Genomic DNA, 17,099 nt, shown 5'->3' with positions numbered 1-17,099 from the left:
ACACATGCAAATAAAAATTTGTGCCTAACCTGTGCCTCTTAATACATTAAGTAAGTATTCTCAAACTTGGATGAGGACAATCTGTTAAGATGGGATTGTCTACATATTTGTTGTGGTTGCACAATAGCCAAAAAGTAATTCAAACAGTTTAGTGTGACCAGTTAGACCACAAATTAACTGCAGGTATTCCAGCAGCAGGTTGTTTTTATTTTAAGGCAGTTGTTATAATATGATCCCCCCCCCCGCCCTCAAAAAAACAAAAACAAAAAAAAACGCCACCACCAAAACTACCACCCAACCACCAAATGGGTCTTAGAGGTCTGAGAGACCTCAGATAACATTCGCCTCAAGCATCATCACAGTTGTCCAGCAAATTGAGTTTCTTTGAAAAAACAACGTCAAACTGGTTTTCTGGGGAACCTACACTTTCTAGGAAGAGTTTCTGAGGAAGCCATAACTGTCAAATACATTTTCTGGTCAGATGCTGTTGCTGGTGCAAAGTCTCACCATTGCATTGCACATTGCATGTCTGAATGCAGCTATTGTTTGGATTTTTTTTTTGTTTATTATGCACATGGCAAAATAAATCTTTGAGTAAGAGACAAATGTTTCGCGGGGCCCTGGGAACAGAAATGCTGAAACCACTGGTGCAGGAAAGGAACATTGCAGACTTACTTCAGTTTCTCGGGAAGCAGCATCTAGTGTGCTGGGTGCTGATCCAGAGCCTGAGGGCAGGGCTACACTTAAAAGGCTGCCACACTTCAGTGAAGACATGATCTACAGCCTCAGTCAGTTTAGGACTGTCAACACTAGGAAATTAGGTAGGCTTAACTGTATTGCTCAGGGGAGTGTGGATTTGTCACAGCCCGGAGAAACATCGTTATATCAACCTCATTGTCTAGTGTAGACCTGGCCTAAGCCATGGGGAAGATGTTACATCTGTTCCACAGAATGTGACTGAAATCACATACAAAATGTGCAAAGTGTAAAAACGGTGCATGTTGAGAACATATCACCAATTTGTTCAAAGCAGCAGGCCATTTGCTATCACTTTGCTTTGTTCGTATCCTTTATAGTGTTGCTGTTTATTTATTTTCAGTTTCTAAACATGGGATCAGTTAGACTAGGGGTTCTCAACCTTTTTCTTTCTAACCCCCCTCCCCCCAATGCTATACAAACTTCATGGCCCACCCATGCCACAACAATGCTTTTTCAGCATATCCAGTAGATTAAAAGCCAGGGCCTGCATTAGGGGGCAGCGAGCAGGGCAATTGCCTGGGGACCCACGCCATAGGGGCCCACTCAAAGCTAAGTTGCTCAGGCTTCAGCTTCAGCCCTGGGTGGTGGGTCTCGAGGCCTCAGGCAAGTCTAATGCGGACACTGCTTGGTGAGCCTGCTGAAACCTGCTTAAGGCCCCCCACGGAGCCCTGGACCCCCGCTTGAGAACTGTGTTAGATCATAATATGCGTATAGCTTTTTTTTTTTTTTTTTTTTAAATTGATCACGGTGTCGGTTAGACCCAGCACAAGTATTGTGTAGCATGCGTCTGAATCTAGGAAAGTGTTTGGTGTTTTTAAAGATTATTCATAGTTTTATAGTTCACTGGTTACCCTGAAGTCAGTTTTAAATGCATTCTCTCCCTGCCCCCAATTTTGACATACCAGGCGTCTCCAAGACCAGTACAGAAATACTTGATTGGGGGGTGCACATATACCTCCTGTTACTGGCAGATATAAGGGGCGTGGCCAGGAGAGTACAGAGCCTTTTGCTATGGGCACCAGCTCACTGTAAATGCTGTTTATATGCTACCATGTTTAAATAAGATGCATTTACAGCACATATACTTTAGGGGGCGATGTAATGCAATTATAAATCATGTTGGAGACCATTTTCTTTCTTTCCTCCTACATGGCCTCAGGGGTAGTCAGTTATTTTTGTCAAGGTCTAGATATCTTAGTCAAGGTCCAGACTCCAGAGAAAACAATAAATAAATAATAACGTAAATAAAAAGATTTCAGGGTCCATTCAAAACCAGGCTTTGGCCTGTGGTCTGTCTATTGAGTACTCCAGCCTAGAGCAAAGGCGGAGGCACAGGAGTAGGGGTGCTGCCACACCCCCTGGCTTGAAGTAGTAACAACAACCCAAATACATGGTTTCTGGCTTCAGCACCTCCACTATAAAAACTGTTCTAGTGTCACTGAGCACAGGGAAAAATACAAGCATCTGTTGGCTTTGCAATGAAAGGAGATTTTCTAGTACAGGGTATTTCATTTATAAAGAGAACTAGAAAGATTCTCCACGTCAAATGAAAAATGTTGGTAGATTAAAAGAAGCAACTGGCACTGTCAGCAAAGTCGCAATTGGGAGAAATTAAGTGGTCTGGAGAGGTAAGATTACACTTCAGCCACAGTTGTTGACTTTTGCCAAAAGAAAGGGAGAAGGAATGGGGAAATGAGACATGGATTTTAGTTGATTTGTTTGTGTCTTAGCACAAGCGTAGAGAGCAGGACAGAACAACTTAGAAGGGCTTAGTGATGCCTAGATGTGGTATGATGGTTATTAGACATGATCAATAGCTATTTCTGCAGCTTTACAGGAAGCAGGGACAGGGGAAACTTCCTAATGGTGTGGGGGGGCACTGGCGCCTGAACCATGGCCCCACCCCCACACCACCCGTTCCCCGCAAGCCTGGCCCTTGCACCACCCTTTCCCCAGAGGTCCCGTTCCTACACAGTGTTCCCCCCCAACCCCTCCCACATCGCTCATCCTTGGCACCAATAAAAAGTGGACTGGCATAGCCTTCCCTCTTTTAAAAGTGGGGGGAGGGGCATGGCAGGAAGCTTTGATTGAGGGCAAGCAGTCTTGCACATTCCATGTGTTCAGGTTACCTGAGAGTGTAGCTAGTTGGAGCTCAGGTGCAAGAGGGTGTAAATATGGGAATTGAAGACAGCCCTATGGAGACACAGCAGCTGACTGAATCAGAGCCAAGAGATGTATCTGTGCTGAAGGCTGCTTCCCAATACTTGTACTCTTTGGATAGGAGTTAGCATTCCTGTCTTGCTAGAAATGGAGGAGACAGCTAGAAACCAAGCACAGGGTCTGTTATTAGCTCAGAACCTGGAATCACTACTGGAAAGATATTCTGGTCGGTTTGCTGAGTAGATTCTGAAGTGGGTGGAGGGGAACTCAGAGGCCGCTGTTCTCCTCAGAGAATCTCAGTGACACATGCATTTTGAGGTCTGAATGTCTGAATGTGCAGTAACATATAAAAGTGTATATGCTCTGTTGAAACCCTACACTGAAATATGTAACAGCAGCCAAGTGAGGGAGTCTGTATAGAGAATGCCAACATGTTTACTGCCTAATAACTTATTTTAAAAGTAACTTCTTAAAGTATTCCAAATACTGTTTGTTAATGTTTGTGCATGAAATGTTTGTTCACTAAAATTGTATGGCACTTTCTCCTTGAAGCTGACTGGCAGCTGTTAACATCTAGACAGGATTTTGCATACCAAAGCTCTAAGGTTTAATGATGCATAATCTTTTTTTCTCCCCTGAAAAGTCAGAATACTGTCCTCTGCTTCAGCAGAGAGGTAAGCTGAGGGGCAGGAAAGAAAGGAGTGTAATAGTTATGCTGAGGTAGCATTATGTATATCACTATTAGATGCACAAATGGGAGCTACCATTTCAGACTCCAGTCTGTCAACTGATAGCTTGCACGTGGGCTGCTGTTGCCACATGCTGACAATTGCAGGATTTGAAATGCAGTGATGAATTTGGCCAGCCACCCATCTTCTGAAAAAATCCATCAGGGGCTTTTGATTTACATCTCGTCTGTTACACAGTGCCTTCAACACTGCAGTACCCTCTGGGATAGGTTTTTCCTGGCTAGTCACCGGGGGTGCAAGTAACTTAAGGGACTTACTGGTACAAGGGCAGCTGGGATCCTGAGCAAGGTGTGGGGAGCAGCTCACCCGGAAGGGGTGGGACCTCAGGTGGAAGGGGTGGGGCTGGGGCCAGACTTCCCAGCCAGCCCTTCAGCACGGCCTGGCACTGATTTAAAGGGCCCGTGGCTCTGAACTGCCACTGCCAGTGCTACCCCAGGGCTCTGGCAGTGATGTAAAGGGCCAGAGCCCTTGGGCTCCCAGCCACTACTGCTACCCTGGGGCTCCAGCAGTGATCTAAAGGGCCTGGGGCTCCATCAGCAGCTGCCAGGAGCCCCAGGCCCTTTAAATCACCCCCAGAGCCCCATGGTAGCGGCGGTGGTGCCCAGGAGGCCCAGGCCCTTTTAAATTGCCAGGCCCCAGGTAAACTACCCCCTGCTGGTACGGTCAACTGTGTACCGGCTCTTACCAATACGCCGTACTGTGCTGGCTTACTTCCAGCTCTGCTGGTCATTCAGAAGCCAGCATCATATCTGCTTAGCCTGTGTGATGTGATGAAATTGCTAACTGAGCTGTATGGCTCCATATTTTTGATATGGGATAAAAGACAGACTGTGATAAGGAAGCCTCGCAAAGAGATAGCTGCAGAGAGCTCAGGGAGACGAGCAAATTGTGAAGACATCGCAGCTGGCATTTAAAGGGAGGCTCAGTAGTAAAGCTAGGACATAACTAGAAAATGGTAGCTGCCCACAAGGCCATAGTTTCTTTCGCTCATACTTGGAAACAGCTTGGCTGAGTTTGATGTATCTGCAGTTTTATAATCCCTCTTTCACTCATTAATTACTAAACACATGAAACAAACTAATTTGAAATGAGCTGTAGTTACTGCCGAGGCAGAAATTTTTGATGTTATTCCCGAATGGAAATAAGAGATGGCTCAAGGAAAGTTCCATATGCCAGATGTTTTCTGAGTTAAGTTTTACTTGGAGCAGAAAAGGACTGGTTTTCATTAGAAATAAGTGGAACATTACAGACTGCTGCTTGCTCTTCTTTAAGGAAATGATTTTCTATTGCAGCGGTACAACAATGAATAGATAAGAGTGTCCTGTAACACAGGGGATGCGGTAATACTACACCTTTTTTCTTGCTGAATATTAAAGGAAATAGTACAGGCAAAAAGTTGCTGCCAACCTGCTTCTGTCTTAGAACGCAACTTCATGAAAAAGGTAGGGCAAGATTTTAAAAATGAGTATCTCAATGTCCTTAATGCTTAAGTAAGGATTTAGGATTTTGAATGCTAACTTGAGGCACTCATTTAAAATCTAGGCCCTAAATCCCATGCAGTACTGCCAAATAGTTAAATATTTAATTTAAAAAACTACTATTTCAAAACAAATACACATATACTGCTTGGGTCCTCAGCAAACCCAATATGGGCCATAATTGCTCTAGCCTGACTACACATATACACAGCCACACTCATGCTACTGTGATCGGTTTGATCTTAGGCAATGTGACTGTCACCTAGGAAGGATTGTTAGAGCTTGGACCACATCATCCTTGCTTGCTATGCTGATGGGGCCCTCTCAAAGCTCCTTCTGTGTGTATGCAAAGGCATGTCTCTCCCCTTTTGGGCAGGTTTGCTGCTGTAGGCATCTTACTTTACTTTGCACCAACTGGGTGTGAAGAAGCCTGCTTGTTTAGATCAGAGAAGCCAAACACACCAACGTAAGTCTCCCCTTAATGAAGCCTATGAAAGGAACACTTGGACAACAATATAAAAGCCCTTACCTTGGAGACCAGGTTCAGCTTATCCAAAACTTAGTCACAAACAAACAATCTCTAAGTCTCCCTTCAGGAAGCTGGCCAGAGCTGACTCTCCCTTGTCAGTTTCCCCTGCAAGCTCACATCCACTCAGCTTCCTTTTCCTGTTTTAAATGGGGAAGTCCTCAGTGGAGCAGGGAGCCTCTGTGATTTTAAATGCAGCTGGTTCTGATTGCAGCTCCTGGTTGGTCATTAAAGGGTAGTACAATCCTTCACAGTGTGGCACCACTCAGCAGAGTTCCTGTAATCATACTTCTGCAGAAGGGCTGGCCCCTGGAAATCTCCCTCACACAGGGGTGGTGGAACAATTTGTATAATGGGGGTGCTGAGAGCAATTGAACCAAACTGTAAACCCTGTATATGATGGAAATCACGTCAAGCATCCCCATCACTCCTAGTTCCCGCACCTGTGCCCCAGATGACTACTGCTGCCGGAGAGTGGCCATAGAGTTTCTCACTACCTCCCAACACCGCACTATAGATATATTCATTTTCTACCATTGTGCCCTTTCATTCCCTCATAAATGTCCCTCCACTGCTCCCACTGTCCTCCAGTCTGTTTCTCTGATGCCTCACTTCTTCAGTGGGTGGGTAAGCAGATTAGGTCCAGTGCCATGGTGGTGCTGGTTCACACAGAGCAGTGGGAGCAAACTGAAGTAGAAAGGAGCATGGTGAACTAGTAGAGAGGGGGACAGGAGGTGGGTAGAGGATCAGTAGAGTAGTGGCAGGAGGGAGGTTGCTGGAGAAGCCAAATTGCAGTAGGAGGCAAAAGAACAGAATTGGGTCACCAGAGGCAGTGCAATGGCAAAAGGAGGAACCATAGAGTGCCTCCGTGAGCCACAGAAACAAGGCAGTGAAGGTGCAGGAGATCCCTCTCCAAAATCCACCCAAAATGTTGGGGTCCAGCAATGTGTGCAAATGCTTCGGAAGCCTCTCCTTGCATGATAAATTGAAGCACTACTTGCTTCAGTGCTGAGTTTTGGGGAGCTGTGAATTTCTGTGGCGGGTTTATCAGAATATTCTGGATATTTGATGGGTGGGCTAGAGAAATTGGAGGAGTAGATTACGACTTAGTGCATAGGTGCTGGAACCCGGGGCTTGAAGTGGTTTCCATCATATACAGGGTTTACAGTTTGGTTCAATGGCTCTCAGTCCCCCCACTATACAAATTGTTCCAGTGTCTCTGACTTAGTGTGTCCCATTAAGGTAGGAACATGAGATTAGAAGAGTTGATTAAAACATGCTGGTGTGTGTTTGAAACTGGGAGTATCTTGGGGCGTTGGCAGAAAACTGGGACAGGAAGTGGAATGGGAACTGTTGAGTGGCCACAAGAGAAGCCATGGATATGAGGAGTTAATGGGAGGAAATGAGTCCGGAAGGTAATATTGAGACCAGAACTTGTATGGGAGGAAGGAAGATCCAGAGGTAGGCCATAGAATGGTTTGATTTAGAGCAAGAGGGTTCGTGGATTTGGGAAGAAACAATGAGCGGAAAGACCCTGGTATATAAAATACCTTAACAAAAAAGAAGATGGATTGTACAGACTTAACTGTTCCTTTTATTAAGACACACATATACTACATTAAATAACAACTACATAGGAGATTTCTTGTTTCTGAAGAAATAGAAGCAGTTAGACCATGTCTAGTTCTATTCCCTTCAGGAGTGGAAAGCAAAGAGGGTGACATTTACTCTTGTGCAGAGGCCCAGCACCAAGGCTGATGTGTCACTTAAGCTCTGTTTTGTGTCATGTGTAGGCCTTTTTCTGGCCCTCTGCTGTGGGGTGAATTCCACCTATAATGCAAATGGGCTTCCCAAGCTGTGGATAAATGCGAAGGTGCATTTATACTGTGCCAATCCATGCTGGTGCCTACAAGTCAAAAGTACTGACTGCAAGACAGTTTGCATCCACATCTTTAGAAATATTAGTGTCAGGCAACCTGTTAACCACCAGCTCCAACCCCTAACCCCCAAAACAATTAAATTGCAAAATTAGAGAAGTAAATGTGAGATGAAACATCATTGCCATTTTAAGTTTGTAAGCTATCATTGAAGTTATTATTTTAAAAAATACTATTTTAAAGCTTATTTCTTATTCTGCACCCACCACCATGGTATCTGAGTGTCTGATAGTTACCCTGAGAATTCCAGGATGATGAGCAATAAACAGGTAAGACGCTACTCCACAGAGAAGTTTAATAGATACAGGCCTCTTGGTTTGCTTTAAAGAGCTATTTTCTTTTGTCTGTGTCTTTGCCAACAACCTTGGCCTTCTTTGGCTTGAGTATTTCTCAAAGGCTTAAGAGAGCAACTTGGTCTCACCCATGTACCTTATTGTGCCTGTTTTCTGTGCTTCCATCAGAGAAGTGGCCAAATCTTGCTCCTGTCAATAACAAAAATTCAGTAGGAGCAATATTAGGCCCGTAGTTTGTGAAGTTCAGACTTCAGAGTGAAGAATGTTACTGGCAGGATACTCAGCTACTATAAGTGTCGCGTTACAATACACCATTGGTCAAAACTGAAGTCAATTTTTAGACCACTTTAAAACTGCAAGGAATTAAACAAGCATGGGATGGAAAGGGGGAGGCACCTCACACCACAACAGAAAATTTCATGAATATAGGCTCTTGAATATTTATTGTAATCTCAAAATTAATACCCCAAACAAAAATAAACAAAACAAAATCCACTTGTTATACAGAAGTCACATACAAACAGACTATCCAATGGAATACACACAGTCTTTACTTCCACATAGAATTAAAATTCTGCACAGGGATAAAATTTGTACTTTACATCCAGACAAGAGCTCCTGTGGACATATGTTGAAGAGTCACAACATCTGTCACCCAGCAGTATTTTAAACTCATATTTTTAGAACCACAGTCACTATATTGTAGTGGTAGTTAGAGGCAGAGGAAAAGTTGAATGCTAACCACCTCACAAATATATTCTATGCAGGTACTCCAACATCGCTTTAAGAACAGTTCAGCAAGTAAAGTTAGTATGGGGCTATGCTTTCAAAGTAGGCATTTGGGTTTGTTTTTTATGTACTCAAACATGTATGGGGATAGTAAAAATGCCAGGTAAAATTACCTGTCATGGTGACAAACCCTTGGGCAGTCAGGTCACTTAACAGCAGTAGTAAAATATAGGCAATGCATGCTCAGTCTGCATATTTGTGTTTCATTGGTATCTTAGCCTTACTGTGTCTGCTCCTTGGCTACAGGGATGTTTTTATTTTTTCTTTCATTCTGCAGTTCCCAAATTTCCCCTATCACACAATTTCATCTTCATGCAATTTTGCATAATTTGGCTGGTGGTTTCACAACAGAAGAAGCTATAAAACACAGGGAAGCATTTGGGACAGATGCTTAGGCCTTTGATAGGATTGTCCTGTAATGTTTAATGTAATCTGACTGCTTTTCTTGTTCTCTAGCACTATTCGATGACACGGCAGAGGCAAGAGAAAGCAGAGCTATTGGTTTCCTGAATTATTTGGCTATTGCCTCTTTTTGATGAGAGCTAGCGTTTCTAAAATATGACATATGCTAAAACAGCCTTGTAAAATTGTCATGACAATGTATCAGACCAAGGCGCAAAATCTGCTCATGTGCCTTTTACCATGATGCTAATGGGAAAAAAATGAATGTGATATTAGTAACCCATCAAAAAATCTTACTCGCCTTAGCCCTGATTTAGTAGTTTATCCTTATTCAGTAAAGGCCCACTGAAGTGAGGGCATGTTCCTCTAGACAACCAGTATATTGTACAAGAGGGATGCAGCAGAAGTTAATTAACAGCATTAACTTCTTCTCAGAGGTTTGCAGTCACAATAGGGGAACCACAGGCAGTACAGCAATCAAGTGCCTACAGTGAAGCATGTGTTTATATGCTTTACTGAACAAGGATGGCCTTTAGCAGGTGTTCAAATGTGCTGCCTCATTTGAGGTCCTTGAGTGAATGGATGAGTACAACTGTGCAAGGCTAAAGTAAAATGAAAAAATGATTTCATGTCTCCTCCTAATTTCTGGGCAAGATACTGTGCCAAATTCTGCTCGCACTCACTCTGCTGATGGGTGCCAATGGAATTACTCAATTTTTTCAGCACTCTAAGAGCAGAATTTGGCCTAGAATGTACCTTCTATCTTACTTCAGAATCTGATTTAAAGTTAAAAATAGAAGCCGCAGAATGGGGTCAGCAGGGGTTAACATTTTGTTTAACATTTTCCAGTGTGGTCCAAACACATTGGACCTGAGATGACAGCTCCTTCAAAAAACAAACTGTGAACTCAAGACACCAAACAGAAGATGCTAAGTACGTTTCAACATGGTTGGAGACTCCTATTTAATATTCTAGGCTAAGTGTAATCATGAATGAACAATGCAATTATATAGATTTTTTTAAAAGTGGCCACATGATATTATACAGTACAGGGAGACAGAGCATGTAATTGACTCTTCAGATAAAAAAAATGAAGGCTTTTCCTTAAGAGCTGAGTTCCAAGACAATCTCTTTTTCTGTTTCCCGAGAACATGCTTCTAAAATATTATGTGGGGTTTTTCTTTAGAAATGGCTAAAAGTATCTTTTGACTGAAAAAAGGTCTCCCCACTCCTAGTGATATAACACAATCATTTTTTTGAAAAGAACACTCACAATTCTAAAAGTCAAATTGACATGCACTTGCAGTAAAGATACGGATGTCTGTTACTGTTGTCTCATATATGAAAAATAATTTAAATGAATTAAGAATAGATTATTCTTACACTACACTGATAAAGTATTTACTGTATAAATTTCACTACTAGACTCTTACAGCTACTAGACATCCTTTAAATAAGCCACACAGCCATCATCAACACCATATCACACATACATGACACTTCTCCCTTTCATACAAATTTATATACACTGAGTAAGTCATTAAATATTGCACTTATTGGCCCATGTTCCCTCAGTTCAGAGGTGTTCAAAAATAGAAAACAAATCTATTTTTATAACATTTTTCATGCAACATTTAAGACATTTCAGTTCCACAAACACTAGTAAATAGTTTACACATTCTGACAGTCCAACTGAACCACAACACGGCTGACATTACTAACAATATATTAAACGGGATTACAGCACAAACAGTTTTCATTTAACACTAATTTGCAGGTACATGTCAGGATCACTCAAGTAAATTCATTACTGGAAGTGGTGAGCAATCCCTAACTTTTGTTTCCACATGTTATGCAAGAGCATGAAATTGTCAGAAGATTCAGACATGGTCTCTCCCCTCCCCCAAAAACAGGTGTCTGGGTACAACTGATGTGCCATCTGCTTCCGCCGTCACCATGAACAGTAATCCGATGGCCTGTGGATTTAACCCAAGCAGTTTCTAGTGACAATGAGAATTTCTGGGTAAGTATCACTGCAATAATAACAAGAAAAAAGACTGCACTGAAAATGAACAAATACCTGTTCAAACCGAACCAGTGTTCAGGATGTATTTGTCTGTGTGTGAAAATTCTAAACGTGCAGTTAAAATCTTTGCTTGGATGAACATGAAAGAAAAAATAAAAAGTAAATAAATAAAAAAGCTTAACAAGACACGGTGAAATGAATTTACTTGACCCATTTAATGACGAAACCTATTACATACTCAGACTATTCAGATGAGTTGCCTTTTGAATGGAGACTTTATAAGTAGTGAACCCGGAAGAAACTAAGTTCCAATCGGTATTAAAAAAAACCCACTCATGGATCAGATCCTCAGCTGGTGTGCACACAGCATAGTTCCATTGGTTTAAGTGAAACTATGCTGATTTACACAAGCTGAGGATTGGGCCCTGTGGATCCAAAGCATTAATGGTGCAACTCCACTCGAGTTACAACCAAGAGGAATTTGGTCCATTTGCTGCATATCAAGTCTGTCTATGAAATGGGTCGAGGAATCTTTCATAACATTCAAGCAATAGAGCAGTCATTTAGTTGTTGCCATTGAAAAGTGACAATAACAAACCATACTACTGAAAAATGAAGCCTGTAACCTTTTTTTAAATGGAAAGCATCACTGGCTTCTCTGCTACGGAAGAAACAATGGCAGCACTAGACATAACATTTAGAATGCCATGCATTTCTTAGCAAAAGACAATTAAAACTCAAGCAATTCTGAAAGTTAGGGCCCAACTCCAGCAGTGTTTGCACCATAAAATAGCACTTCGTTCCTAAAATAAAAAAGGTGCAGGCAGCACAGCCGGACATACAGAGCTGAGCAGACTGGGAAGAAAACCTAATCTTTCAGACTGATGCTCTGGAAAGGCCACATAGATCTAGTTTCTCAGGTAGTTTCTCTATGCATTACATTAAGTATAAGCACAAAGGAACAAACAGTTCCAGGTAACAGTCACACACATTGCAATTCAGAAAGAGAATGAGTTGGATTTTTATATATGTGTGTGGAGAAAGAGAGAGAGAAAAAAAAAAACAGGCCAGTTCATATGTATTTCAGACACCAAACAAATCAGTCTAAATAAACAAAATGACATACAAACACAGTTACAAGTTAATTGATCTGTAAGGACAGGCACATTTATCACATCTGAAAATGAACTTTTGTCAGAATTAAGACCATGCAATTGCAGTTTCAGCTCAAAAAGGCTTGCAAGCCATTGTGATCAGTCCCATCGGTTCATGCATTTGAATACTGCAGGGCCTAGTCTCTTACGTTTGTTCCACTTGTTTCCATTTGGAACGCTGAGTGACAGCTTGCCCATGCACTGAGAAAGACACTGTGACTCCATGACAAAGATGGTGTATTACCTATGCATGCAATTACTGTAGCACTAATGTTATTCTTGGTTGGTACTTTGGAAGGGTTGTGTTGTGCAGTAGTTCAGCTGACTCCATGGGGCTCAGATCCCAGGCAATGGGGGCTTTGTCCACTTCCAGGTCCCTTATCCCATTAAACTATGATAGAGGAGAAGGGTTTTTTCTCCCCTCCTGCTAACAGCCATTAAATCGAGGTAATAAATGACAGTAATAATAATATAGTATTTTACCCTCACAAATCCCCTCCAGAGCCCTCAATGAGAAATAAGACTGCAAAGCTCAAATTCCACACACCCCTCCATTGTACATGCAGACTGAGTAGTTACATAGTCTGTGCCACAGTGAACATAAAGCCATTAAATGGCAAGATTCTCTTTAAAATTTAGTGCTGGTGATGGCCTGAAAACCTTGGAGGCTGATGTGCCCTCTGTATCCATAGAACAGATAGTACTGGCAGAGGCAGAGAAAGCTTTCTCTGCACTGCCCGGCCTCAGAAATGGGCCTAAGCCCTGATCTCTGGGTGTGAGAAGGTCAATGAGTTACCACGGGCTATTCAGTTCCCTACTTCTCTGCTGAGACTAGCAACAAAGGTACAAATTAGTGATGATTGGTCCTGTATTTTATGATGTGGCCACCAGGAACTGGACTGACACTAGGCAGCTAATTTTTTAAAATCTGCCCCAAGTAGCCAGTTTAACAATGCTGCTGATTAAAAGTTTTTAAAATACTTGTTGTGACTATTAGTCCTGACCCTTGAATTGGCTTTGTGTGGCTGGACCTCTGCACCTATACGACACTCTCCTGAAGTCCCGGGAGCACCCCACACATTCATGGATCACACACATGGATCTGACCAATCCATGCTCCTATCTTCTCCACCTTCTTCAGTTTGGATGTTTTTTCTAACAGCTCTGCTCTAGGAATTCTTTTGGGGAAGTTCTATAGCCAGCATTATAGAGGAGGTCAGACTAAATGATCACAGTAGTTATTTCTGAGTTTGGAATTGATTCATTAATTTTTTGCTTTACTGCTTCTATTCTCTACCCTTCTACCAAGTCATCATCATCAAACATGCATAGTCTACTGAGGACAATGGTGTAGCCAGAGTGACCACTGTTGATGGCATTGCACCAGGCATTATGTAGTGAAGTTCCCAGGGCTGGTTCAGTTGAGAGGACTGGTTGAATATTTTCCTTCAAGACTCTTTTCCATAAAAAATTTAAAAAAGAGTGGTGGGGGAAGGGGCAGTTCTATAACATCAACATTTTCTGGGAAAGCATCTGCTTTCCTTAAAATGTTTTTATTTTTTTTTAATTGGAAAATCAATAAAAATCTTTGGCCAAAATACTTCTATCCTCAGAGTACCCTGAAATGGATAGCCACAGCTGGAGGAATACAACTATCAAGCTGGGAGGCAGGGCCAGGAAGAGTAGTGACTGGCATGCCATGTTGATGCCAAGAGCTAGGCAAATTGGCTCTGCTCGATTACACTTTCTCTTCCTACTAATCTGTGCACAACAGGGATAAATATAGGGCAGTGAATAGGCAACTTTTCCCTTTCCTCAGGCTCTTCCATGGTACCAAATGATGCAGCTCATTTTTCACTAAGAAAAACAGTGTAGGTGCTAGCTAGCAGTGCTAATGGATCCTAGTGTAGCCAAGCCAAGTTATAGTTTTAACACAAGTTTACACTCAGGTTTACCTCAACCAACTAATGTGTTAATCTTGTCTGCACTAGGATTTTAACATACAATAGTTACAATGTTAGATAAAATGTCTTAACTATACTTTTTTTCCTAGTGTAGACATGGTTTTAGTGTGTTTGATGAGATTATATAAATTACCTTAGGAAAAAGGTATAGGTTTTGCCTTACAGTCAGGTATGGCATTAGCAGCTCCTCTGACTCATTTTCCCATTTTTCTTCTCTTTTTTCTGTTATGTCTAGCCTGAGAAATGTCATCCTGGTACTAAAGCTGATCTAAGAAGAATAATAAAAAGTTAATGTTGCATCAGTGATGTCATTAATTGAGGAATATCACTGTGACCCAGATAAGCCAATGGTGCAAAGTGTTATCAATTAGTAGAGTGAGAGCTTATTAACAGGGTGAGAAATGACTATTTTTTAAAATGCTTGAAAAAAACCCTGTGGACATTCAGCTATCTTCACAGCCTTTTGTGGATTTTCGAAGTGACTGACATGGTCTAGTGGAAGAACTCATTGGAGAACTTTTTATTTCTCTGTGAATTTTCTACAAACATTGCCAATTTCTGACTGTCCTGTCACAAGAAAACCCTCAACAAGATATGTCTGGACCAAACTATTTTTCAAATTGAATGGATCCATTTCTGTCCTGCTGACTTCAGTAGGAGTGGCACTTCTGAGGAGAGAAATGGGCCTTGGCAATCAATATAGAGGAGATTCTTTCAGACTATAAAATTAATATATAGACACCATTTTCAAGAATGAAACATGAAATTCCTAAAGGCCAAAATAATGCAACCTCCAGAACAATATGAGTAGGTTATTTTTGGTTATGATTTGGCTCTGCTGGGGGTAATATCAAGAACTGTAGCATATTCATTATTGAAAGCAGGTAACTTAAAGAAGAATGACATTTCACAACTCTCTTCTATATTAGTATTGTAGTGAATTGGCTTGTGGATGGAACTGGAACACAGCCAGCCCCTATCCTGTCAGCAGCTAACAGAATTGCTCCTTATATTGAGGGGCAGGAGCCTGTGTTTTGGGTTAGGCAGCTGCTGTCATTCTGAATTTCGAAGTGGCCATGATGTATGGTGTAAAGGTAACTGTGAATTTCGGTGGTGAACATGGATTTACCACAGCATTATCTTCGGGGAAGTGTGCCTCAGACAAATTATCTGGACAAGGCATGGAACAGACAGTATATTCAGGTAATATTTTAAAATAGATTTTTCAATCAAAGAAAATTTAAATGGCATCAGAAAGTTTATGCCTAAATACCGTAATCATTACACCAAGAAGTAAATGGTATAATTTGAAACTGATTAAGTTAAAGTCAGGTGTAGATGACCTGTGTTCTGAGGTCACAGAACCAGCTGAAGTAAGTGTAATGTACTCAGGATAAAAAGAAAAGACAGACAATTAGCCATCCACGTGCAAAGGCCAGATGCTGAGAAATGGGCAGTCCTTACAAATTGCACACATTGCACCAGGCATTGACATAAAATAAACACATTGTTCCCAAATAAATTAAAAAGACAGTATAAATAAAGGCTTATAGACCATCTGTAAATACTCTGTTGGCAATAGAACACACAGGAGCCGCCTCTGTTGATAACTGTATTAACAGCCACAGTTGGGTTGCTGTGGAGGAGGGGTGTCCTTTAGCCTTGTGTTCTGTTTTCCAGCAGCGATGGCAGGATCCGTCTCCAGACTTTCTGACATTTTGTCGCAGATGATATCTACGAGCTGCTCGAATGTCTGCTTGACATTTATGTTGTCCTTGGCACTTGTTTCAAAAAATTCAAAACCTGGTAAAATAAAGAAAACACACACTGGTCATTACACATTCTTAGATCCTTTGGTAACTATAAACTCCTTCTGAGGAAGGGAAAAAGCAGAGAGAGAAAGGTGGGCAGGGCACAAGAAAGAGAAACAGCACACGCAAAATAGTGATATTATAAAGAGTATGAGCTAAATTTTGACCACTGTTGCATGGGTGTGAATAACTACACAAAAGTCATTTGATTTACACCAAAGTAGTTGAAATCATCATTTGACTCAATCTGATCTCTTCCGCAAATCATATTCAAAGGTGATTTCATCATAGTTGATTTTGTGCTATGCTAAAATTGAGAGCAGTATCATTTTAATAATGCCCCATATCATGTGACTACATCTGGCTCCTGTGAAGGGAATAACTCAGTTACTCTATTGGTCTTTTTCCAGCTCTAATTACTATGTTCCCATAAGCATTGCTCCACTGGTAATAGGCATTGCTGTTGGGCCACTACTGCTGATGCCAGAACAGATGACTCAAATTGGAAGGAACCAAGAAGAAAGAAAACAAATCAAGAAAGGCTTTTTCCAATTTGTTATGTAATCCATAGATGGAAAATAAGTTTTGATGCAAAAATATTTCTAAATTTAAGTTGTTTTCCTTCAAAAATTGTGGGTGGGTACTGTAACTCTCTCATCCCACTGTGCCACCACTAAAGTAGCACTATCGTCCATGTGGCAGAGTGCTTACACTGAAATTCTTTAATAAAGCAAGCTGTCACAAACATGTTCCTCTGTGTCATCTTTACCTCCAAGGCCCTCTCCAGATGGCTGGTTCCCAGTGTAGCTGGAAGTAACCTGCTTGTCTGCCTGCCGCCTCACTGGGTCCACACTATCTGCTGGATTGTCCCATTCGCTCACCTGCCTGACCTCTCTCCTCCCTTCCCACTTTTTCCCTCTGCTCCAATTTTCTCCTCTCCCCCAGTTACCACACTATTCACCTGACTGTCCTTCATCAATTCACCAGCCTTTCTTTCACTGATTTCCCCCTTTCCAATTCCTGACCTGGAATGAAGTGGTTCACAAAACAA

The 17,099-nt window shown here is 41.7% G+C and overlaps 1 protein-coding gene across 3 annotated transcripts in view; it reads right to left on the bottom strand.

Annotated features, from left to right (window-relative positions):
- Positions 1-9,831: 9,831 nt before the first annotated feature.
- RAB3C (RAB3C, member RAS oncogene family) overlaps positions 9,832-17,099 on the bottom strand; it is a 211,417-nt gene continuing 204,149 nt past the window's right edge. For all 3 annotated transcript variants that reach the window (XM_032797011.2, XM_032797003.2, XM_032797020.2), the window contains exon 5: positions 9,832-16,040. In XM_032797011.2, coding sequence (XP_032652902.1) covers positions 15,853-16,040 — 188 coding nt within the window. In that variant the 3' untranslated portion in view covers positions 9,832-15,852. The remainder of the gene's footprint in view (positions 16,041-17,099) is intronic.

This window comes from Chelonoidis abingdonii, chromosome 6 (assembly GCF_003597395.2).
Source record: "Chelonoidis abingdonii isolate Lonesome George chromosome 6, CheloAbing_2.0, whole genome shotgun sequence".
Taxonomy (NCBI): Eukaryota; Metazoa; Chordata; order Testudines; family Testudinidae; genus Chelonoidis; species Chelonoidis abingdonii.
The sequence above is the reverse complement of the archived record's forward strand: the minus strand, read 5'-3'. Positions and strand labels throughout refer to the sequence as shown.